Source organism: Polistes dominula, unplaced genomic scaffold, assembly GCF_049000335.1.
Source record: "Polistes dominula isolate Pdom_NZ unplaced genomic scaffold, Pdom_raw_medaka contig_16, whole genome shotgun sequence".
Taxonomy (NCBI): domain Eukaryota; kingdom Metazoa; phylum Arthropoda; class Insecta; order Hymenoptera; family Vespidae; genus Polistes; species Polistes dominula.
The window spans coordinates 6,259,017-6,285,000 of NW_028301040.1; the positions used below are offsets into that span (position 1 = coordinate 6,259,017).

Consider the following 25,984-nt stretch of genomic DNA (forward strand, 5'->3'; position numbering starts at 1 on the left):
TATATACAATATGTAAAAATAGGAAAAAATGCATAATATTTAACATAATTTTTGTAAGTTAGAATTGTTTAAAAAATGAATTTATTATTTATTTATACCCAGTATATATATATGTATATATTAGATTTATATATACAAATATAAATAAGTAAAGAGATTGAAATTGGCTATATATTAAAATGATTTGAATTGTTTATCAAATCAATACAATTACTATTCATATGTTTAAATCTATCTCGTAATTTGTTTAAAAAGAAAAAAATTAATCAAATAAATTTATAGATGTTCATTTTCCATATTATATTTGTATTCAATAGTTATTAGTAGGGTTTTATATATTTTGACGATGTTAGTCTGCAAACGATAGCAGCGCCAAAGTAACTTCGGCGGTTGGTTGTAACGGTTGCAAAGAAGGAAATTTGTACTTGTAGCTGTTTGTTGGAATTTATTACAAGAAAATAATTTAAGGACTTCAATTAGTTTAAATAATATCTTTTAATTAAATATATCATTGAAATATATTTAAAAATATAGAATAAGGTTAGATCGGAGTGAGTGTACGGATGAATATCAGTGCCTGTGCTATGCTAATCATTAATTATAACCAAAATGAATGGCATCGTGTGATTATACTACTTTCTGTAATCAACGCTACTACGCGATACGAATTTCTCAAGTAAATGAACTAAAGGTGAGACAAATATATCCATGCATATATATATATATATATATATATATATATATATATGTTATATACTAATAACAATAAAATAACATTCCTTCAAATTCTTGCAAACTCAAACGTCTAATTGCCGGTCATAATTTACGTATTTTTCTGTCTACCTTCTGTTTTCAAAAAGCAGGTGTTTGCTTATAAATTGGCGTCCCTTTGCATTCTTGGCCAATTAGATGAGGACATTTTCCCGCCATATTATTAAGACTTATTTAGGGTAGGAAATTATATACTAAATACAATTTTTTAGTTCACGTCTAAGAAACTATAAAAAGGTTAATTAATAGTTTTTGTCCTCTATTAGCTTTTGTCAATACTTTAATATTGAATTGTAAATGATTTTTCATCATCCTATTAGATCTGACATCTAATGTCGTGTGGAAATAATTAAATTGTTAAATAATTATTAATTATCATCAATTATTGTTTTTGTTGCAACATTTAAATGTATGACATTTATGTTTAGTTATAGTAATTAATAAGCGCTATTGTTACTAAGTAATAATTTGTATGTAAAATTATGAACCCTTTGCTTATTAAATATTTGATTATATTTTATTTAATCTTCTATTTGCAGATATATAAAAACATATCACATTAAAAAAATGAGTACAGCTATTGAAAATGGAGGTCAAGCCAGTAATGCCAAGAAAAAAACCATCGAAGGTATTTACCAGAAGAAAACACAATTGGAGCATATTCTATTGCGTCCAGATACATACATCGGATCAGTTGAAAGTACCACAGAACTTATGTGGGTTTTCGACAAGGAAAAAGAAATGATGGTACAGAGGGATATTAAATTTGTTCCTGGATTGTATAAAATATTTGATGAGATTTTGGTCAACGCTGCTGATAACAAGCAACGTGATCCAAATATGGATACTATTAAGATTGATATTGATGCGTAAGTATATTTAATCAATTAATATCTATTAATCCTTTTGCAATGGATGTCTTTTCCTTCATGATACACATGTTGAATACTACGATTAGTTGTTCTGCAATACTAGCTGTTCGTTGTATGAATATAGATATTTTGGATTTTAGTGAGAATAATACTATATCTGTCTGGAATAATGGAAAAGGTATTCCTGTTGTAATACACAAGGAAGAGAATATGTATGTACCCACTATGATATTTGGTCATTTATTAACATCATCGAATTACGACGACGAAGAGGAAAAAGTTACAGGAGGAAGAAATGGCTATGGTGCAAAATTATGTAATATTTTTAGTCATCGTTTTACCGTTGAAACTGCATCTAAGGAATATAAAAAAAGTTTAAAACAAGTAAGCAACATTTTGATAAAATTATGATACAAATATGATAACTGTTAGAATGATATTGATTAAAATATTTCAATAATTTATTTGTTCTTAGACATGGGGCGATAATATGGGAAAAGCTAGTGAACCTCGAGTTAAAGATTTTCATGGGGAAGATTTTACAAAAGTAACATTTTCTCCAGATTTATCCAAATTCAAAATGGATTCTTTAGATGCAGACATAGTAGCTCTTATGTCACGTAGAGCATACGACGTAGCAGCATCTTCAAGAGGAGTGAAAGTTTATCTTAATGGATCTAGAGTACCTGTAAAGAATTTTAAAGATTACATTGACTGTTATATTAGAGGAAAGGAAGATGATTCTGGTAACCCATTAAAAATTGCTTATGAATCTTGTGGGCCTCGTTGGGAAGTAGCAGTTACTTTATCTGACAAGGGTTTTCAACAAATGTCATTTGTAAATAGTATTGCAACGACTAAGGTATATTTATGTTTCTAAATTGACTTCATCTTTTTCCTCTTTTTACATTATTTTTATTCAATCAAATGCATTATAACATTAAATTAATCAACAGGGAGGCAGACATGTAGACCATGTTACAGATTTGATAGTTAAACAACTAACAGAAACATTAAAGAAGAAAAATAAAGCTGGGATTACCATAAAACCATTCCAAATCAAAAATCATTTGTGGATTTTTATTAATTGTCTCATCAATAATCCTTCATTCGATTCGCAGACTAAAGAACACATGACATTGCAACAAAAAAGTTTTGGTTCTAAATGCGTATTAAGCGATAAATTCATCACATCCGTGAGTATTTTTATATTATTTTATTTATAAAAAATTAGTAACTCTTTATATAATCATTTGATTTATTTGTAGGTAATGAAAACTGGCATTGTAGAATCTGTCTTAACATGGGCCAAATTTAAGGCTGACAGTCAACTACAAAAATTGGGACCTAAATCAAAACAGAGAAAACTTCAAGGTGTTATTCATTAAATTACGTCAATTTAATAATAAATGTATTACGAATAAGATATTAAAATACATGTAAACTTAATTGAATACTAATGCATTAACTATAATATAATGCAAATTATATTTCTAGGTATTCCTAAGTTGGAAGATGCTAATGATGCTGGAACAAACAAATCATTGGAGTGTACCCTAATATTAACTGAGGGAGATTCAGCTAAAACGATGGCTGTATCAGGAATATCTTCTGTAGGTAGAGATAAATTTGGCATATTTCCATTAAGAGGTACGTTTAATACTTCATCAAATTCATTAAATCTCTCTGTATTAATTAGTGCATAAATACATAATTTATATATATATTTATTTATTACAGGTAAAATATTAAATGTAAGAGAAGCAACGCATAAGCAAATATTAGAAAATGCTGAGATCAATAATTTGATCAAAATTCTTGGTTTACAATATAAAAAAAAGTATGAAACCCGAGATGATCTTAAAACACTTCGTTATGGTAAAATGATGATCATGACTGATCAAGATCAGGTTAATAAATATCTTTTTGTCTACTGTTAATTTCTTCATTAGGCAGGCTATGTTAATATATTTACAGAGTTTTATATGATATTTTTGTTTGTTTAGGATGGCTCTCATATTAAGGGTCTTTTAATTAATTTTATTCATCACAATTGGCCATCTTTACTAAAACTAAACTTCATCGAAGAATTTATTACACCAATTGTAAAAGCATCGAAAGGAAATCAAGTATTATCGTTCTTTTCGTTACCAGAATTTGAATCGTGGAAGAAAGAAACAGACAATTTTCATACATATAAAATAAAATACTACAAAGGTTTTTATTTTTACGTTTTTATAAATGATAAAAAACAACGTATATATGTATAGTTTAAAATTACTTTAAATAGGTTTGGGTACTTCTACCGCCAAAGAGGCAAAGGAGTACTTTGAAAATATGGCAAGACACAGAATTCGATTTCGATATGACGGTGACCAAGATGATCAAAATATAATCATGGCATTTAGTAAAAAATGTGTAGATCAACGTAAGGAGTGGTTAGTGAATCATATGGACGAAACAAAGAGACGAAAAGAAATTGGTTTAGGTGAACGTTATCTTTATGAAAAAGATACTCGTACTGTATCTTTTTCAGACTTTATTAATGTTGAATTAGTACTGTATAGTAATTACGATAACGTAAGATCTATACCCAGTATGGTAGATGGTTTTAAACCTGGTCAAAGAAAAGTACTTTTTACATGTTTAAAACGTAACGATAAACGTGAAGTTAAAGTTGCACAATTAGCTGGTTCGGTAGCAGAACATTCCGCTTATCATCATGGTGAAGTGTCTCTTATGGCTACCATCATTAATTTAGCTCAAAATTTTGTCGGAAGTAACAATATTAATGTACTTCAACCTATTGGTCAATTTGGTACAAGACTTACAGGAGGTAAAGATGCTGCAAGTGCTCGATACATCTTCACAATGCTTAGGTTTGTAAATTATATTTCAAATGATAAGTAATCCTAAAAAGAACAAATTCATCATTTTATTACACATATGTATTTTGATTTTTTTAGTCCACTAGCAAGATTCATATTTCATAAACACGATGATCCACTTCTTGCACATGAATATGATGATAATCAAAAAATTGAGCCAGTATATTACATTCCTGTAATACCAATGTTATTAGTAAATGGTGCGGATGGTATCGGTACGGGATGGATGACCAAAATTCCAAATTATAATCCTCGTGAAATTATAGAAAATTTATATCGTATGATGGATGGTGCAGACCCTAAACCAATGGTAACATAATCATCAATGTGATATATTTATTATTTCAAAAATCTATTGATAGTCTTAAAATTATAATTTGATATAATGCAGATACCATACTACAAAAATTTTACTGGTGTGATAGAAAGTTGTGGAGATTATCGTTATCTTGTTAGTGGAGAAATTTCTGTAATAGGACCAGATAAAGTAGAAATTACAGAACTTCCAATTGGAATGTGGACACAAACTTATAAAGAAACAGTGTTAGAACCTATGTTACACGGTACCGATAAAACACCTGCAGTTATTACGTAAGTTGTTATATTTATATATAAATTCAAATATTTATTATAGAATAATTAAAAATATATTAATTTTAACAGAGATTATAAAGAATATTACACGGATACTACTGTACATTTTATAGTATTTTTAAATCGTGATAAATTACTGGATTTAGAAAGAGATGGTCTGCATAAAGCTTTCAAATTGCAATCGACAATGTCGATAACATCAATGGTAAAATATTTATAAACGTTTTCTATGGTAAAACATATTTAGCCAAATAGGAGAAAAAAAAATATATATATATATATTTATATTTTTGAATTACAGTGTGCATTTGATGAAAATCGTTGTCTTCAGAAATATGATAGCGTTACTCAAATATTAAAGAATTTTTACAAAATAAGATTGGATGCGTATCACAGAAGGAAAGAATATTTAGAAGGTATCTTGCAAGCAGAATCAGGAAAATTATCAAATCAAGCTCGCTTCATTTTAGAAAAATGTGATGGTTCTTTGGTCATTGAAAATAAAAAGAAAAAGGACATGATAGCTGAATTAGTAAGACGTAATTACGAATCTGATCCTGTACTTGCATGGAAGTTAGCTCAAAACAAAGAAGATGTCTTGGTAAGTAATTGTTTTAAATGAATTGTATTCTTGAATTTAAACAAAAATATATATAAATACATATAAAGCAATATTAATAAAATATATTTATTGCTACAAAAGGAAGATGAAGTAAGTCAGAAACAAAACTTATTTATTTTCATCTTTTGATTTTTTTTATATTGATATACATATTTACATTGATTTTTATGTAGATAATAACTTAATTTTGTATTAATGTTTAGGTGGAAATTACTGAAGAAGCGACTGAAGATACACCATCTTCGTCGGCTGCAATACAAAAAGAAAATTTCGATTATCTTTTGGGTATGACTTTGTGGTCGCTAACGAAGGAAAAAAAAGATGACCTCTTACGTCAAAGGGATGAAAAAATAGCGGAATTAAAAAGATTGCAAGCTCGTACGCCTATTTCTCTTTGGAAGGAAGATTTGGATAATTTATTGACTGAATTAAATAAAGTAATTATTATATTTATCGAATCACATTTAATCGTAACATCTTCTTAGATAGAACGACAATTATTTCGTTCTTATGTTTGTATTTGATGTTTTTTTTTCTTTTTTTTTTTTTAGGTCGAAGAAAAAGAAAGGAAAGAAGAAAATAAATCACGTCAAAATATGAAAAAGCCACCAGCTAAATATTATAAGCAAGAGGATACTCGTAGAATACTTCCTGTTATCGATATCGAATTAAAAAAGAAAATAGAAAAGGCAGATATCGTATCTAAGGACAAGAAAGAAGGAATTAAGAGACAACCAAAAGTTAGTTTAAAAAAAATAAGTTTTATTTATTATTATTAACAAGTTATAGGAATTTTTTTATACAAATATATTATTTTATAGATAAAGAAAGAAGTAACTGAAGAGAAAGATGAATTTGATATTCTCTTAGAATCAAATAAGAGTATCACTGAAAAGCTCAATATTAAAAATGAGAAAAAAGCAGGTGGTAAAAAAGGTGAAATCATTTGCTTCCTTTATAATATAACTTCTATATCACAGAAAATTCTGATCAGATTAAATGCAATATTTTTCTTTTGATAATTAGGAATGAAACAAACAACATTGCCATTTAAACCTACGAAAAAATCCAAGAAAAAGGATTCTGATTCTGACAGCGATGAATTTGACAGTAACGCAATTGATTTCAATAGTATTTCTCCAGTGCGTTCGCCAGTGCGTTCACCGCGAAGAGCAGCTGCATGTACGAAATAATTATTTCTATATTATACTAGTTAAACATTTTTTTAATATATATATATATCTTCAAATTAGTTTTATGTTGAAATTGCAGCTAAAAGAAACTATGCTCTTAGCAGTGACGAATCGTCGGATGCTGCTAGTGAAAATCTTTATAGTCTGTCGTCTGATTCAGAACAAGTGTGAGTATATATGCCTATTGATTCTACAATTATCTTTGATATATAAATATACATGACAATATTATGATCAAATTTTGATGACTTTTATTAGAAAAAAAGCTCAAAAGCCTGCTGCAATAACGGTCAGTGATTCAGATGATGATTTTAAAATGGATAAGAAACCACCGCCACCTAAATGTAAGTGAATATATATATATATATATTTTTTTATTGATACATTCATTGATTTCAATGATTTTATTACAAATAATAAAATATAAGTCTCATTTGTCTTCATCAATATTTTATTATAGCAAGTCCGGAAGAACTTTTTGATAGTTTAGTTGGAAATACTCCAGACAAACCACAAAAACCTATGATATCTTCTTCCGGTGAAGATTCTTCAATAATGTTTGTACCACCAAAAAAAGGTACTAATCATATTTAAAATATTATTTACATATCAATGTATAATACATTTTTAATTCTTATTTCCACTATGATATCAATGTAGTTCCATCAAAAAAAAAGGCAGAAAATGGAGGAGGTGGTGCTAAGCCAGTTAAACGTCAGTTGAAGAAAAAATTCAAATCTTCTGATTCTGAAACAGATGATAAACCAGTTAAAAAACGTCAGATGAAGAAAAAAACTAAATCTTCTGATTCTGAAACAGATGATAATACATTAACAAAAAATGTTAAATCCGTAAGTAATTTTATATTATCAAATTATTGAATGGTATTAAAAAAAAAAAATAATTAAAAAAATGTTGTTTCAATATTATTTTTATAGAAAAAACGAAGGAAGAAATCAGACTCTGAAAGTGACAATCTCTCTGAAACATCGCCTGTAGTACAGCCAAGAAAGAACAGTGCACGTAATCGTAAACCAGTTTCTTATGCACTTAAATCAGACGATGAAAGTGATTCCGACTAAATTTTTATTAATGCGGTATAAATTTGTCAAAACAAAACTGTAAATTACGAAGACTGCCTATAAAAATTAATAAGGTGAGAGAGAGAGAGAAAGAAATAAGAAGAGAATAGATGATATCTGAATTAGCGTGGAAAGGCAAAGTTTTTTAGTATTTTTATGGTTTCTTACATCGTCGAAAAGAAAGAAACAGTGTCTAATAGAAAAACACAGTGGCAATTATTATTATAATTATAACTATTATTTGATTTGAGAATAGAATAAAAGTAAGACAAAGAAAGAACAACAGGTTTAAAGTCATTTTATAATGATTTTACACTTTTATCTATTTGATTAAGCTTAGATCAAGAAAAATGGTATACTCTAACTTGTTGTGTAGAAGAGGACACACACTCACACATAGATAATTAAAAACTCTAGATTTAATATCAAATTAAAATAAAAGAAACACGGCGCACAACTCATTATGCATATGTATGTAATATTTATTTACGATATAGAACAACAAAACTAAATAGATAATGATGAATCATTTATTTTTCATTATTGACATTTTGTAATTTTTATTATTCTTGAAGAAAATAATAAGAAATTATTTTATGAACTGATCTCTTCTTACACACATGACACTTAATTGAATAAGATATTACTCATATACATAAATTATATTATTAATGGCGCCATTATATGTAATAAAATATATGATCATTTTTATATATATATACTTTCATCTTTATTATTTTCGTCACGTGTTGACACACAAAATTGCTATAGTAAAAAAAAAAAAAAATTTTAATTTGTTAAAAAAATTTGTATTATTTTTAAAAAATGATATTGTCATTACCTACTTGTATATAGAATCTTCCAATTATCGGATGAACCAGCCTTTATTCTTCCATATCTCGTTGAGTTATACCACATTATTATATAAAATGTCTTTTTATTGCTGAAAATAATTTCTTTGTATCAAATTTTTCTTAACATCGAGGTATATGAATTGAAAAATTAAAGAATTCTTAATAAGAATAAGATAAATAGAGATTTGAAATATATAGACGATAAATAAATAGTATGCAATTATTTCTAATTATTAAATTTAAAGTAATAAATATCATTTAATTATCTATTAAGAAATAATAATAATAATTTAACTTTCTTTTAAAATTAATACCGATATTTAAAAAAAAATATATATATATATATGAGGTGTATGGTTTTCTCTTTTTCTTTTTATCGTTAAAATGGGGTGTATATATATATATATAAATATATATATTCTGATATACAAGTATTGTACGTAATCAATAAGTTTACTAACTTTAAATTATACACAAATACGTAATTTTATTGCTATAACGTTTCATACACCATCCTCGACACAATTCCTGTTGATAATTATGAGAAAGATCATGACTATTTTATATTAACACGTAAGGGCGATAAAAAATATCCGATGTTATTTAAATTGCGACGATGGCTGTCTCTGTCGTGTTTCGTTTACAATGATGACGATGACGATGACGATGACTATGACGATGATGATGATAATGATGATGGTGGTGGCGGTGGTGATGATGATGATGAAGATGATCACGATGATGATGATAATAATAATAATAATAATACTTTACCAGATTGTACTCGAATTACAATATATTAATTTTGTTCTAAGAAAATTAATACTAAGATTTTGTAGTTCACTCCACGTGAAACAACAAAAAAGAAAGATTTTTCATATATTCGCTGCTAATACGTTTTTGTGTGAGTGTGTGAATATTTGAAATTATCAGTAAAAAAAAAAAAGAGAAACGTTTTGGATCTTTTATCATTAACTTTTTTTTTTTTTTTTTTTTTTTTAGTTTGTTTTTATATAATAATTTTCTCCATTACACGGATGCACGCGTCATTTATTAATTTATTTATTTTCTATCCGTCGAGTTCTTTTTTTTTTAAATCTTTTTTCTTAAAATTCTTCATTATTTACAAATGCAAAATTGTTCACTCCGCATAAAATGTTAACGCTATCTCTGATATTATTGATTCGAGTAAATGCGTTAAATGTGATTTTTGTAAAAGATGTGTAAAGTAAGTCGCTTATCTTTAAATCTTCGTTTATCGATACAAGTTGTACACCAGGGATCAAATTTATAAAACTCAATGTTTCCTAACGATCTTTGACTTCTTTTTATTTTCTTTTATTTCTTTCTTTTATTTTAAGAATAATTTAGGAATTTCCACTTGCTTAGTTTGATTCGTAAAAGAAAATAAAAAAGCGAATATTTTTGCCATCTCTTAAAAAAGGCTTCTCTTCGAAATAGTTTTCACATGCATTCGAATTAAAGAGAAGAAATAAATAAATATATAATACACCATTTAATATTTACGACGAATGCATTGTTTTTATCATTATTTAATTTTGATACTTGCTGCTTTTATTATTAAATCCGTAATAAGAAGTTCATTAATAATGTATACATTTTTTTCAAATGATGTCATTAGCAGTACATAATAAATAATGATTAAAAATAAGTATTGATTAGATTTACCTAATCAAATGGATCAATTTCATATGTAACAATTTAGTTTTTAACGAAAAGCCATTTTTAAAAGGTGGCACGTTTGAAAGAAAAACAAATTTATAAGAAATATGCGTCTTTTTGTTTCTTTAATAATAACGGGGATCAATTATTTGAAGAAGTTCGGGAGAAAGGAAAGCGGAACGGTTGATTGATTGGCTTTTAAAATATTAAGCGATGGATCTAGTAGCAGACTCTGTTCAGACTTGTAATGTATTCTCCTCTGACCACATTTTGCCAATCACGTTGGTATTGGTATTCATATTCAATACCGTGCCCACATTGTACCAACAACTTACACAACATTTTTTTTAACAACTTCTTTTCTATTACTCCCCAAAGCTGCAGTTTGTCGACAGACACGACTATAATACAAAGCAAGGGCACTTGATAAAATAACTTAGTCTTCTATTTCATAATTATCTCTATATAACGTACATATATAAAACAAATTATGAGTAAAGAAATAATGATCAGGTCGGTATAATATTACGATTCTTACCTTACAAATTTTTATTATTATTATTATTATTATTATTATTATTATTATTATTATTATTAATTGTTTTTTTCTTCATTTTCTTTAATGCCCGATAAATACGAATTGATTTTTTTTTTCTTTAGCACGGAAAAATGGCCGCAATAATTTATTTATTTTATTTATTTTACTTATTTATTTATTTATTTATTTATTTACTTAATTATTTCGAGAGAGAAGATGCGTGTGTCCACGAATAGAAAGGAAAAACGCGTTTCTTTCTGTTTTCTTTTTTCTTTCTTTTTTTTTTTTAACCGCGAGTTTACAAAATTCATCGAATTTAAAATATGTAATATACTTATGAGCGGAAAGTGGAAAGGGAGAAGGGTTGGGGGTGCAAGTGGTGGACCGTGATCCTATAGGATTTGTTTTCTTGTTGTTCTTTTTTTGTTTGTTTGTTTGTTATACTTTGGGAATCATCGCCACTCTTTCCTTTCGATTCTCAAACTAATCGTTCCAGTATAGGTAAAGCCCACTCGTTTCAGAATAGGAACAACCAACCAAATCTCCTCGTGTTTATGTATGTTAATTGTTATTAGTCATGATATAAGTAATAATGTTAATATTTGAATAAAGTAACATGAGATGTGTGTAGTCAAGTATTCATGGAATACTTAGCTGCACGGAGGTCATGCGAGGATAGAGCCACCACAGTTGTCTTCCCACTGTCAATGCTGTCCTTTTTTTTTTTCTTTACACCATATATATATATTATATCGGATTTATTAGTATATATATATATATATATATATATATATATATAGTATAAATATATACACGCACGCTAGATTTAACAATCTTTCATCACATTCATTCACGCATACTTAACTTCAGAAGAGAGGAACGTCTCCGCAAGAGCAAAGTCTCTTTAAAACTCTTTTCGACGCGATTTGCTGCTCATATTTCCATTCTTTCTTTAATTATTATTATTATTAATATTATTATTATTATTATTATTATTATTATTATTTATTTTTTGTTTTGTTTGAATCTTTCGTTGCCCCCTATTTCTCTTATTCCCCATTTCTATTTTCTCTTTTTCACCAAGTAATTATATATCACTTCCACTGAATTCCATCGTCTTTTATATAACCCTTTTTCGCTTATTAAACTCTCCTCTTTAGTTTAAACTTCACTTTTTGTTAATTCACAATAACTTATCACATGTTTATCTGTTTCCTTCCATTCATTTTTTTTTAAACACTATTATCAAGTCAGCCCACTGTTTTGATACAAGGAACGATAATACAATTGAATATTTACGAACACAACATTTTTTTTTGTTATGCTGAATAATGTAGCGTGGCTTGTAGAAAGACGCAAGCTTCTGGACTTGCGACGACCAGTCTCGCATCTCTCTTGCAATGTCCTATGAGACGACCTGTAAGTATAGTTGTGGCGGTATGGTGGTGGTGGTTGTGGTGGTAGTAGTGGTGGTGGTGGTGGTGGTGGTGGTGGTGGTAGTAATGATGGTAGTAGTAGTGATGGTAGTAGTAGTGATGGTAGTGGTAAATGGTAGTGATGACGGTGATGAAGGTGGTGGTAGTGATGATGATAGTATCCGTTTTAGTATTTACAATTGGTTATAGCGATCGTTATTTTCCTAAGATGAGATGGTGCGCAGTTCAGTGCTCAAGATTTGGCATGTAATAGCATATCGAAGATATTCGTCTTTAGTCCATTTCCACTACGAACTGCTTGACGCGTTCATACCACTAAACATGCCAATAGTAAAGGAGCTCTGCTGCTGCTGTTGAATCTGTTGTTGCTGCTGTTGTTGCTGACTATTCGCTTGACGGCCATGTTTTGGCACAGGAGGTTGCAGGTATTCATGTCTAGCTAGTGTCAGTACATCTATACGTTCTTCTTTCCTATATGCTAGGCAGCTTCTTATGAAACCCTGTCAAACAATATCATTCCAATGAAATACCACCTATCTACCAAGAAAAACAATAGTTCAAGTATTATTCTATTTATAAAATACTTCTTACCTTTGCTTCGTTGCTAACGGTTGGTTTATTCGCAAACTGAACTTCAGTGGCCTTCAGTATTGTGTTTTCTTCTAAAATTGTAGCTTGCGATTGGTTATGTCCAAATGGCTGTTTAAATGAAATATACAAATTTGTTTTATTATTAATATTTCAATAGTAGTTTATAATATTATTCAAAAAAATGATCAATCATAAGTACCTTTTTACCATAAAGGCATTGGTAGAATATAACTCCCACGCTCCATACATCAACTTTTGATGATATTTTAGGAGGGTTTTTTCCAATGACAAAACATTCTGGTGGGAGGTACCTAATTAAGAAAGTTTATATTAAATAAATATAATAATACCAAGAAGAAAATAATAAAGATAAATAATCACATACCAATAAGTACCAGCACCTTGGGATGTAAGGTCCATACCATGATCAGGATTGTAATTTTCTTCATCCATAACTTTACTCAATCCAAAGTCTGTAATTTTTATTTCTCCACAGACATTACCTTCTGTGAGTAATATATTACCTATAAACAAAAAGATAAAACATAAAATATATTGTTGAAATATTGAAATATTATATAATAAAATCATTTGAATTTCTACATACCTGGCTTTAGATCATAATGTATGACCGGTGGTTTAATTTCATTGAGGTACTTCAATGCCGATACTACTTGCATGACGATCGACCTTGCCTCCCTTTCTGGTATAGTTTTATGCTACCAAAGAAACAAACATCATTTTGCTTAATCTCATTTACTAAAAAATGACAACTACTAAGTTTAAACCAAAAAAATATTACATACCTGTTTGAGGTAAAAATCTAAATCGTGTCCATCGCAATACTCCAAGACAGTACAAAAGGAATTGGCGTCAATTTCAAACACATCATACAATTTTACAACACGAGGGTGATCTAGAGCTTTATGTATATTATATTCCCGTAATGCGTGCCTGTGTTTTAATTACAAATTTATTCAATTAATTATATATGTATATGAAAATATCATTTCAAATATTAGTTTTGAATATTATTCAATTGTTGACTTACTTTATGTAATTAGCTTTTTTATCTTCTTTCCAGTCTTTATTTAATTGATGCACTTTACAAGCAACATACCGTTGCTCTTTTAAGTCAAATGCCTGTTTTCAAAAATGAAGAAAGTTAATTAGGAAAATTCTTAAGCAAAAAGATATATATATATATATATATATGTATAAAGAATATATTGAATACCTTATGCACTTCACTGAAGCCACCCTTTCCCAATAACATTAGTAAAAGGTAACGTTCATTCAATACAGGATGAGAATTGAATCGCGATTGGTCCTCGTTATGAATACGCTTCAACTCTCTGATGTGTAAATTTCGTTCTCTTTCTAATTTCTCCATTTCTAGTTGCAGATCAGCGTCTTCTTTTTTCAACGCACTTTGCCGCAACTGCGAATAACAATTAATCACGTATATTTGATTTGATTATTGTTTATTTACGCAATAAAAAATATAAATGAAAATAAATTAGAATACCTTGAGTATTTCATCAGCTTCATAATACTCTTGCCACGTATAAGAACCAGGCACAGCATCTGGTTTTAAGAATGTAGCTTCAGTTCCATTATGCAAGGAAGGTTGAGGCTGACTACGTTTTCTACTTGTTTCACTATTAGACGGCCTCTTTTTGAGCAATAATTTCTTCTGTCTATCAATTTCTTCCCGCTCAGTTGCAATTTCTTCTTGTCTTCGAGCTAATTCTTGAAATGCGTAACCATCCGTCCAATTTTCTTGAAACGTTGCACCTACCCTCTGGGTCACAAACTGTCCCAACCTCAGTCTATTTTGCATACACTTTTGCCTAGCCTCCTTTTTTTCTATGTTTGATTTTTCTTTTAATAACTTCTTTACAACGTCTATACACTTATTTATATGGGATTTGTGCTGCTCAATAAGTTTTTGTTGATTAGCCATTTGATGCCTAAGTTCTTCTGTCGTCTGTAAAAATAATAATAAGAAAAAAAAACAAATAATATTATGTTGAAATATTGAAATAATGAATAATTAGAATGAGGAAAAAAGAAGAACCATCATCTTTGGTGTTTATATCGCTTTACTTTACAAATACTTTACTACTTACTCTATTTAATTCGTCAATTTTGTTATTACGTAGTTCTAAGTCCGAAGAAGCTTGAGTTTCAAATTCTTGTATCCTCTGGCAAGTTAGTTCTGTCTGGAATATATAATTGACATATTTTATAGTAAATGCAATATAATTAACTGTAACATCTGATACATTTGTCAGCATTGATTAGAAACACCAGATACCTTGCTGCACCCAGATTAAGTAAAATACATGTAACAAAATAAAAAAGAACTATATTTCTTTTGTTTATATTGTTAGAAACTCTTTCATCAATGAAGTGCTAAGTTCAAGGAATTATTTTAGCAAAATCAGATCGAAATAAAATATAAGAAATATCAATGTTAGTTTATCCATTTAAAATAAATCATTTTAGAGCAAAACTCAAGGGGATATTAATGTAAACAAAATTACAGGCAGCAAGGAAAACACCTAAAATGTATGCGTTTATTAAACATAGTAGACAAATACTCTAATTTCCGCAAAAAAAGTATAAATTTAATTGTAGACTTCTCTCTTTCTCTTTCTCGTTATAATATCCGAAATTTAAACCCGTTAAAAAATGAAGCATATCAAAATTAAATGATCTATTGAAATACAAACGTACAGGAATGCCAAGATAAAAAACATACACCCCTGTTTGAAAAAGATTTACTATAAAAATGACTATTCTTAAATATGATATACCTTTGACCAATTAAATACAAAATAAGAATTTTTGTTGTTGGTTTAACGAGCGACATTACAAGGTAGCCTGCATTTGTATGATAACAAATGGATACAGTGCTACAGTCTGATTACAAATTCGTACAAATTATTGCGAACATTTTACAAGAAATATCCTTTCATAATAACATATCATTTTTACATATGATAATATAAATGATACATACAATGATAGTACAATAACGATAATATTGCAAAATCATTTTACTCTTTGAAACTACTACTATCATGTAGTATTTCTTGTGTATTTGAAATATTTATACTTTGTACTATATTTAATAGAGCACTCAGAAAAATCCTAAGTAGATGTTAACAAAGTGTTTTATCAATAACAACATTATTAATTAGAAAAACACTGTAAGAAACATACAGTTATATAAAGGAATTGCAAGAACAAATAAAATAGGGCTTTTCTTATAAAATGCTCGCAAGTATTACCGAATTTTGCTTACATTTGGGGTGTTAGTCTTCGCTTGCCTGACCTGGCTTGTCCTACTGAGGTTGGTAGGCCTTACCTGCACCTGCTTGCTGACCATAGAGCCTGCAGGTTGCGTCGAAGACGGTGGTGGAAGAGTTGGAGGTTGCGGATGAGGCCTCGGTGGTTGCATCAAAGACGAAAATTCTGCCACCGAGGAGTTAGGCGTTGTTACTTGAGGTGAAAAAGGTTGTGGTGATGGAGGATACTATTGAAATGAAAATTTGAAATATGTGATTAAGTTAAACATAACTTTATGTTATTTTGACAGAAGTAGTAGAAGAAAAGGGTACTTACCATGGGATATCCCTGCTGCGGAGAAGGGCTTTTAGCTCCTCCGTGTCGAATGGGACTATTACCAAGATGGTGTTTTGAAAAATATTCGTTGATTTTCTTGTTCTCTAAAGCTGCGACAGACCTGGTTCCTTTGCTACCCACCGGCCCTCCTGGAACCCCTCCACCACCATCATCAGCTTTACGCTTTCTTTTCCTTTCAGAAGGAGTTCTTGGTATTTTTTCTGGAGTATTTGGATCTACCTCCTTATCACTATGCGAAGAGCCTACAATGAATTAAAAAATGTATGTACAAAGTGAAATTTAGTCTTTACTGTTCAATATAAGAATACTGGTGTCTTAAAATACTGTATATTTCTATATGTTTGAATAAGAAGTAAATTAACCAGTATACATTGTGTTTACAGATTTAAAGGACACTTTTTTCTATATCCTTTGAAAGTATAAACATACCGGTACTCATGTTCGAGTCTTGACTATGAACCGACTGACCAGAGTTTACGGTTGATTGGGGTGCCATCTGAATTTGTGACCCAGCAGACATCTGAAATAAGACAAAGAATATTAATCATAGTCTATTTCTTTTGATGATCAAAATTTAAGATAATTTATAAAAAAAAAATATATATATATATATATACATGTAAATATATACGATAACACGAACCAACTAATCGGACGGAGAAATTCGGCAAAACGATGACGCAAGGAATGTAATAAAAAGAAGATTAGCAACAGGGCACTAGTGTCTGATCGAGTTTCACCACTGCATCATGTAAAAGATGCGGAAAAGTCTGACATTACGGGAACAAAAATTAACGTCAAACTGAAATAAGGAAAAAAAGAATGAATGAAGGAATGAAGGAATCAGGAACGAATAAATGAATGAATGAATGAATTAATGAATGACTGGATGAATGAATGAAGGAATGAAGGAAGGAAGGAAGAAAGGAACGAACGGTACGGCGACCGGAACAGAGACGACGACGACGACGATGACGATGACGATGATCAAATGCAAGCGTAGAATAGTCGTAGAGGGAAGAAAAATAATAGTATTACTAAAGAAAGTTACACTTGGTGTTGTAGTTGGCACTGCCGTGCTGCTTACTGTCTACAGCGGCCAACGCAATTCGCATGTTGTTAAAAGACACAATTTACCGAGGGGAATAAACCTGGAAGGACAGAATCATGCAGAAAAAGAGGAGGGAGTAAAGGAACGACATTGTGCGAGAGAGAAAGAACACGCGCACTGGACAGAAGGGGAGCGAGCGAGCGAGTAAGTGCGACAGAGACACCACCAACTGGAGAGACCAAATGTGATGGAGATGAAGAGAGAAAAAAACAATAAGCGGGAGGGAAAATGAAAGAAAGATAGACACCAGATAGATGGATAGATTTGTTTGTGTGAGTGAGTGACAGAATAAAAGAGGAAAAAAAGATAAAGAGAAAGAAAAAAAGAAAAAGAGAGTGACACCTTCCAAGGCAGCCTATGGTGGAGTCCCATAGTCGGGCTCTCGGTTTGTGCGGATCGGCAGTATGTCAAACATAGGCACACTTTCGCGCACGATTCCTACGTAAAAGTCAATAGCACCGTGCGAGCAAAATGTGCGATATACGCTTGGAGCTAGAGGAATCACGACAAAATGGAGGACCATAGAAGAGAAGAGAAGAGCAGGCAGGCGGCAGGCAGCAGGCAGGGAGGGAGGGAGGGAGGGAGGCCGAGGGAGGACAGACGAACGAACGGACGGGTGGACGGACGGAAGGGCAAAGTGGGGAAAGAAGGGAAGAAGCGATGGAAGAGGGGGAGGAGAAGGAGGAGGAGGAGGAGACGGGTGGGGGTTCTCTGAACAGCAGGGAAGGCACCGGCGACGAAACGAGAAGAGAAGAGAAGAGAAGAGAAGAGAAGAGAAGAGAAGAGAAGAGAAGAGAAGAGAAGAGAAGAGAAGAGAAGAGAAGAGAAGAGAAGAGAAGAGAAGAGAAGAGACCTGGCTAGGGACGAGGCAGAGGGCAAGAAAGGAACATTGGTGATAGGGTGGGGTAGGGGTTGCGCGGGGAGGGGATGAGAGGTAAGGACTCGATGGTGGAGGAGTGGTTGCGGCGTCGTCGTCGGCGTCGACGGCGTCGTCGTCGACAGCGGATCGGGAAGCAGATAAAACCGAAATACCACGAGGGGGCAGTTTCACTCACAAGTTCGCTTCCGAATTCTCTTTCGAACGGCAGAGACTGATCTATCTATCTATCTCTCTTTCTTGTTGTTATAGCCAGATTTTCTTCTTTATCAGACGTGCGCCTACAAATTGAAAAAAGGAGGTGGAGGTGGAGTAAGAAGGCAAAACTATACACGTCATACGGCCGATGACGTAGGTAAGACGATAAATTACACGCAGCGACTCTCTTCTTCTTATTATTATTATTCTTATTATTCTGACTATTGTTATTATTCTTATTATTATCATGATTTGTGGGGGACCAGCGTGTCGGCCACGTTTACTCCTGTGCGCGCGGTTAAGAACCCGGATTAATGGCAAGTCCTCATGGACGCGGTCACGCGTTTGCGCGTTTGCCAGGCGGAACGCACACGTTCGAATTCCACGCTCTCTGCCACCATCGCGCGTATACACATGCTCTAGAACTCGGAATTAAAGACATCGCTTCTACCGCTATTGCTATTGCCATTACTACTGCTACTGCTACTACTACGTTGCTTTTGCTGTTATTATTTACTGTTTTAACATCGATGTCATCTCGGTTAGGTAAAAAGACGTAGACGCATGCATGTATGTTTCCTTTTTTTTGAATAAACTGTGCTTGTAACTCAAGATGCAACTCCGATTTCGAGAAATAACCCATTGCCGCAAATGACGGCTATAGCCGTCCGATCTTCGTATTTCTAAGCACGATCGTCAAATTAAAAGTGTGCGGCAACGTGATAATTGAAGGTGTTCGATTATCAAAATAATTTCGTTCAATACTCTTCTTTCATGATAGTTGGATACGAGTACAAGTACGAAGAGACACGCGCGGTCTACTAATCTTCATTAAAATACCTAATATATAAGATATAATTGGATTGTAAGTTTTAGTTGATAATTGGGTTAACTAAGAAATAAATTCGAATCTGTTTCAATAATTCAATAAACTGCAATAATCCCTTTCGCGATGACAATTTTTGAAAAAAGAAAAAAAAAGAGAAAGAGTATTGTAAAAATCCTTCGTGTAACTTCGGTGCCTTCGTCGTTAATACACCACTCCTACGATCGATAGAGGACACGCACTCAACGTCTACGCCATTTGAATATTTTAAAGCGAACCTCTCGCATTTTTAAAACGCGAATATAGAGGACGATAATGACGACAACGACGACAACGACGACGATAACGACGACGACGACGACGACGACGACGACGACGACGACGACGACGACGACGACGACGACGACGACGACGACGACGACGACGACGACGACGACGACGACGACGACGACGACGACGACGACGACGACGACGACGACGACGACGACGACGACGACGACGACGACGACGACGACGACGACGACGACGACGACGACGACGACGACGACGACGACGACGACGACGACGACGACGACGACGACGACGACGACGACGACGACGACGACGACGACGACGACGACGACGACGACGACGACGACGACGACGACGACGACGACGACGACGACGACGACGACGACGACGACGACGACGACGACGACGACGACGACGACGACGACGACGACGACGACGACGACGACGACGACGACGACGACGACGACGACAACGACAACAACTACGAAGACGACCGGCTTGGTGCCTTCATTTTGAAACATCCAACACTTCCCTTTCGGCAATGATATTCGTCAGGTTACATCGAACAGTGGAAAAATATTTGAGCAAGACGAAGGTCAATGAACACAACATGCTGGACACAGGGGACGATGGGTACCAAGAATATGAAATTCCCGTGTGAAAAAGTATAACACGTTGGTTGTTAAAGGGACGATCATCTCTGTTCACGTGTTTATTTCGTTAAAAATAAAGATCTATTATCATCGCCGTAAAAAAAAAAAAAACAAGAAGAAACGATACGCGAATGATAAAAAATAGAAAAGTAAAAGAGGGATACTAAAAGAGAGAAAGAGAGAGAGATAAATAAAGAAAGTAAGAAAAGGACATCGAGACACATTAAAAATCGACGTTCGAAGCCGGCTTTGAAAGTGTCACGATACTTACGTACGAAATGAGAGCCCTGAGAGAACAAAGGAGAAGAAATTATTCGCGTCTCATCTTGAAACAATTGTTCGCCTTTTCGCGAAGAAGGTAAAACGGATGAAAGGAGGAACTGCTACCGGGATGTTTACCGAGTATCGACGCCGAGCCACTGTAACAGAGAGCGTATGTAGAGAGAAAGAGACCGAATAAGATAGAAACAGAAGAGAGAGGAAGGGGAGGCGGGAGAGAAGAGAAAGAGAGAGAGAAAGAGCGAGAGAATCTCGAAGCAGCAGCAGCAGCAGGGTTCGAAATCCGTCCTATCACACGAACGCATCCGATTCACTAAGAAAAGCGACTCGACGAATCACAGATCGCAGTATGCGGCCAGGCATTGGCAACGCAAGCGAGAACGAGAGAGGATTCCGCGTTGTCGGACCTTTCGGTGATGCAGCTGCTGGAGTGTATGAACCGTGTTGATCTAACCTAACATTCCTTTCCTTCCTTCCTTCCTTCCTTCCTTCCTTCCTTCCTTCCTTCCTTCCTTCCTTTCCTTCTTTCCTTCTTTCCTTCCTTTCCTTCCTTTCCTTCCTTTCCTTCCTTCATGTCGCATATACGATATGAAGAAAAAGCTTAGGACGAATGCCGAGACCACGAGAAGAAAAAAAATCAGAAGAAATCAAGGAAAAACGAACGAAGATGCGCGCATTTTTTGATCGTTTATGCGTTCCTTGCATAGGGGAAAGAAAACTTGAAATAATAAAAAGAAATAAAGAGAAGACAAAAAAATAAAGGAGGATGCGCTAGAAAAGAAAGTTTACCTGCTGCGAAAGAAGTTTCTCTTCTTCCTACGAAAGGTACAAAGAAAATAAGAGAGAGAAAGAGAGGAGGAAGAAAGAAGGAGAAAGAGAGTAGTAGTGGGAGAAAGCCGGTGCTCACGTGCTACGGGACGCCTTACGACAAGGAATCTCGTGCTGAGAGGAGTAAGTAGATATAGACAGGGAAGAGAGAGAGAGAGAGAGAGAGAGAGAGAAAGGTGTTCTCGTTCCGCTCGTTTGCCGAATACGCACCGAGAGGATGATCCGTGTCTGAGAGAAGAGGAAACTTCCTTATCGATGGATCAGCGACCGTGCCCGGAACTGGGCTAGAGGGCCGGGGTTCGTCTCTCTCTCGGGCACCAGAGGAGAGAGAGAAGCCGGCTGATGTCTGTTTCTTCTCTCTCTCTCTCTCTCTCTACACCCCCCTTTTGACGATCGTCGTTCGTTCGTTCGTTCGTTCGTTCGTTCGTCCGTCTGTCTGTTCGCTCGCTTGTGCGCGCGCGTGCGTTAGAGTTAAAGTAGAGTTCGGCTCGAGGAGACAGCGTATAAACTGCACATCGGTGGTGCTCCCGGTGAGGAGTTCTCGTCCTCGTCCTCGTCGTCGTCGTCGTCGTCGTCCGTCGTCCTTCTCCTCCTCCTCTTTCTCCTTCTCCAAGACGACGACGACGACGACAACGCTGACGATTGCACGCGAATTATATTTTCGTACTCGATTTCTTCTTCTATTTTCTGGCAGAGTTTCTTCCTTTCTCCATTTCGTTTTCGATAATAATAACAATAATAATAATAATAACAACAACAACAACAACAACAGTAGCAGCAGCAGCAGCAGAGATAGTAATAACAAGAACAACAACGAAGACGAAGATGGCAATGATGATGATGATGATGATTATTCGACGACAGTCCTACAACGTTAGCCATAACCCACCTCCATCAAAGTCAGTCATCATCAAATCATCATATTTCTTTAAAGAACTTAAAAAATATTAGACTCTCACTTGGTTTGATCTTTCTCGAGTTTAATCTCATGAAGAAATTGCGGTACGATTGAAGACGACAACGACGTCGACGACGACACACTGTTTTTCGAAGAGCGACGACGAAAAGAAGTGCAAGACCGATTACGATTACGATGGCAACGACAACGACGGCGATTACAGTAACAGTAGCAGCACGGAGTGCCGTCAATGGCCACGATAAACAGCATTACGCGTACGTTTTCACGAGCCAAAAATTCCGGCGTGTGGACTCGTCTAATCGAAACGGAACTGGAACTGTCCGACCACCGTACCGTTCGCAACTACTACTACTACACTACTACTATACTACTACTACTACTATTCTACTACCTACTACTACTACTACTACCTAGCAGGAGGTCTTTCTCTTTCTTTCTTTCTCTCTCGTGCTATTCCTCTGTTTCTCTCTCCCCTTCCATCGGTCTCTCTTTCTCCCCCGCGCTACGGCAAATGAGCAACGAGCGAGATTCCGAGATGCGGCAAAAGGTGCAACCACTTCACCTCCCCACAGCCAGCCCGCCTCGCTACCGCCCCGCGATCACAACAGAGAAACGAACGGACGGAGACGGAGAAAGGGGGTAGTTGGCGGCGGGGTGAAAGGGAGGGAGGGAGGTAGGATCGACGATGAAGAGAGAAAGAGAAAGAGAGCGGGAGGGTGAAGCGAGCGAAGCGACGAAGCTTGGCGAGCACCGACTACTCAGGGGAAGAGAGGGTCGGTTGGGAGCAGGGGAGGAGGAGGTGGCGGTGGCAGATGGGGAAGGGGGGCGGGAGAGCTCACTCGACGTCGGAGTAAGACCGAAAGAAACGCCGCGTGACTGACGAAGAGAAGAGATTTTGCGCTCTAGGGTGAGAGAGAGTGAGAGAGAGAGGGAAAGAGAGAAGGCATATGAGACATTCCTTCGGTGAACGGATCGACCGAGTGTGAGTGCAAGCGAGCCAGTAAAATCGATGTGGCCAAGTGTGGCTGTATGTACCGGCGCGTCGTGTAAAAGGGTGCCGTTGTACCGCGATACGTTGTACGTGATACGCGCTTCGCTGCCCGGCTCTCGTCTTGCGCCTATCACGCGTCGACCTCTTCCCCTTCCACTTTACACTCTCCTCTCTCTCTCTCTCTCTCTTTTTCTCTCTATCTTTTTCTTTAACTTCCGATCGAATGTATGTCTCGTTTGATTAACATTAACTATCATCATGTTTACAATGAATAATATACTTTAGAAACGGACTGCTCATATTTTCCTTCCTCATTCATATTCTTATTCCTGTTTGATAATGTTTTCTATAAGAATTATTTAACGATCATATATATAGATACATGTGTGTAATGCAGGAGATGTATTGTATCGGTGTATATGACGTAGATTTTGCCGCGTCGTTGTTGGTCCATCGTCGTCATTCGTGACGTCGTTCGCGCGTTCAAGGGGATTAAAACGGTCAACGGCTACATTCCGTGCCACAAGTGTCAGGTGTAAATTCACCTTTAAGACCGGAGCGCCCTCGTGAGGATGCGATTCCCGTCTAATGGTGACGGCCCTGTGTGCACTACGTCCTCCTCGTCGTCTACCGTCTCGTCGTCGTCGCGTGTCATCGTCGTCGTCGTCGTGGTACCTCGTGCAAGCGCGCGTATTAGCAGAGAGAGACCAACCTACCGGTGGTAGTCTCTTAGTGGTGGGGATGATTCCGCGAACGAGCCACCTACAGTCGTCGCGAGCGAGAGCGGAGCAGCATTGCTTGTTGGACCGTCGACTAGGTCGGATTGTTCAACTTAACATCATTTCTACGTGATTTTTTATGATCTAGATTCCTCTTTTTACCAATTCAAATGTTGTTTTCCCTCTTTATGCAATTATAGATACATTTAAACAAAAAATAAATTATATTCCATCGAATTTGTTTGTAATTATGAAGTTTATCTTTTTACAATTCTTACGAATACTGTTCATCAATATACGTGCGTGAAATCTGGTTCTGTTGTGAAAGAGAAAAAGACTAAGTGCATAATATTTGGAATCGACTAACGATACAACAGTGCATCGCGAGTGAAGAAGAATCCGATAATTAGTGTTTGTAGGTCAACCATTTTGGTGAACTCTAATGGACAAGATAGAAAACGCTAATGGGTAATAACAAGATTTTCTAATAAAATTTCAAAAAAAAAAAAACAAATTCTTACATATCCAAAGCGTGCTTGTTATCCCCTTTAAAAAAACCTATCCTACAATGTCAAGAAAGCAAAAAAATCCCATTAAAAGTGTTAACGAAAAGAAGTGCAAGTGTGCATGTGTCCCTCTTGCAATTGGATAATTCGTAGACTTTGCAATGCCATTCGATCGTAGAAAAGACATCAAGAACGAAGGTGGCAATATAATAATATTTGATGATAATAGGAAAAGAAAAAACATGCAAGATTGCGTCAACAGAACATAATAGAAAAAAAATTGAATGCATAAGCAAGATAGTTTCCTGGGGTCTGGTCTGGCTTAGCTGCTAGCAAGCAGGCTGGCTGGTGTAGTAGGCTGGTTGGTTATGGTTTAGTAATTCCCTCTCCAGAGTGAGTGAGTGCGCGCGCGCGCTCTTCCACCAAGAAGCAGCAATAGGTCGCACACTCATTAGCCCAGTCGCGCGCGATTTCCCCCACCCGTTGATGGTGCCGGCGGCCGACCAGCTGATCGGCCACGCGGCGTTGCCTCGTTGTTAAGACTTGCGCTCTGACTCGCCACGCGGTTTCTGTATACAACGAAGAGGAGAGGACGCTGCTCCTCCTCCACTACTACAAACAAGAAGCGCGCGCGCACGTTCGCGCCCTATTCTCAGGAGAGGCTAGATATACGCTTCGTCTGCGGCACTGTGCAAGGACGAACACGAACGTCGACACGGACGACAACGGCAACGCAACGACAACGACAACGACAACGACAACGACAACGACAACGCAACGACAACGACAACGACAACGACGACGACGACGACGACTACTACGACGGACAAACGAACGAATGCGCGCTACGTTACGCTACTCTACTCTGTTCTCTCTCTATTTTACTGTCAAACACACATACACACGTCGGTAAAACTCAATATCTTTTTTCTTTCTCTTTCCTTACACTCTACTCTACGGCTACGTTTTATTATCCCAATGGGAATTAACATCTTCATTATCTTTTGA

At 34.8% G+C, this 25,984-nt stretch overlaps 2 protein-coding genes across 27 annotated transcripts in view; one reads left to right on the plus strand and one right to left on the minus strand.

Moving 5' to 3' along the window:
- Positions 1–47: 47 nt before the first annotated feature.
- Positions 48–11,598, plus strand: Top2 (DNA topoisomerase 2). 4 transcript variants are annotated; one of them, XM_015320558.2, is made up of 23 exons: positions 48–691; positions 1,311–1,640; positions 1,784–2,027; positions 2,119–2,505; positions 2,600–2,839; positions 2,912–3,017; positions 3,141–3,293; positions 3,384–3,553; positions 3,650–3,860; positions 3,934–4,522; positions 4,610–4,841; positions 4,923–5,122; positions 5,195–5,330; positions 5,427–5,726; positions 5,951–6,184; positions 6,299–6,487; positions 6,569–6,683; positions 6,774–6,929; positions 7,020–7,107; positions 7,199–7,284; positions 7,401–7,517; positions 7,601–7,791; positions 7,879–11,598. In XM_015320558.2, exons 2-23 carry the CDS (start codon positions 1,339–1,341, stop codon positions 8,020–8,022), a joined length of 4,590 nt encoding a protein of 1,529 aa, XP_015176044.1. In that variant the 5' UTR covers positions 48–691; positions 1,311–1,338; the 3' UTR covers positions 8,023–11,598. The 4 variants fall into 4 exon arrangements, with proteins under 4 accessions (XP_015176044.1, XP_089030899.1, XP_089030900.1 ...); XM_089174772.1 differs by lacking the exon at positions 48–691 and adding an exon at positions 1,002–1,180; XM_089174773.1 differs by lacking the exon at positions 7,879–11,598 and having other exon boundaries at positions 7,401–7,516; positions 7,599–7,791.
- Positions 11,265–25,984, minus strand: part of Tlk (Tousled-like kinase) — a 49,428-nt gene continuing 34,708 nt past the window's right edge. For 10 of the 23 annotated variants that reach the window (XM_015320569.2, XM_015320566.2, XM_015320568.2 and 7 more), the window contains 13 exons: positions 17,208–17,298; positions 16,758–17,020; positions 16,438–16,668; positions 15,257–15,349; positions 14,653–15,114; positions 14,362–14,565; positions 14,176–14,267; positions 13,931–14,078; positions 13,732–13,843; positions 13,510–13,648; positions 13,324–13,435; positions 13,125–13,232; positions 11,265–13,033 (listed from right to left, as the gene is read on the minus strand). In XM_015320569.2, coding sequence (XP_015176055.1) covers positions 12,821–13,033; positions 13,125–13,232; positions 13,324–13,435; positions 13,510–13,648; positions 13,732–13,843; positions 13,931–14,078; positions 14,176–14,267; positions 14,362–14,565; positions 14,653–15,114; positions 15,257–15,349; positions 16,438–16,668; positions 16,758–17,020; positions 17,208–17,298 — 2,268 coding nt within the window. In that variant the 3' untranslated portion in view covers positions 11,265–12,820. Of the gene's footprint in view, positions 13,034–13,124; positions 13,233–13,323; positions 13,436–13,509; positions 13,649–13,731; positions 13,844–13,930; positions 14,079–14,175; positions 14,268–14,361; positions 14,566–14,652; positions 15,115–15,256; positions 15,350–16,437; positions 16,669–16,757; positions 17,021–17,207; positions 17,299–17,421; positions 17,784–17,829; positions 18,208–18,231; positions 18,472–18,944; positions 19,085–21,005; positions 21,154–22,051; positions 22,765–22,800; positions 23,143–23,170; positions 24,235–25,984 lie in introns of those variants that run through there. The other 13 variants (XM_089174783.1, XM_089174784.1, XM_089174785.1 and 10 more) reach the window with 11 other exon arrangements.

Bases quoted from the DNA above. Each gene is read 5' to 3' on its own strand.
- Top2 (XM_015320558.2), top strand. From the start codon at position 1,339: ATGAGTACAGCTATTGAAAATGGAGGTCAAGCCAGTAATGCCAAGAAA. The intron at 2,840-2,911 runs GTGAGTATTTTT...ATTTATTTGTAG, and splicing joins GCGATAAATTCATCACATCC to GTAATGAAAACTGGCATTGT. The intron at 4,842-4,922 runs GTAACATAATCA...GATATAATGCAG, and splicing joins GTGCAGACCCTAAACCAATG to ATACCATACTACAAAAATTT.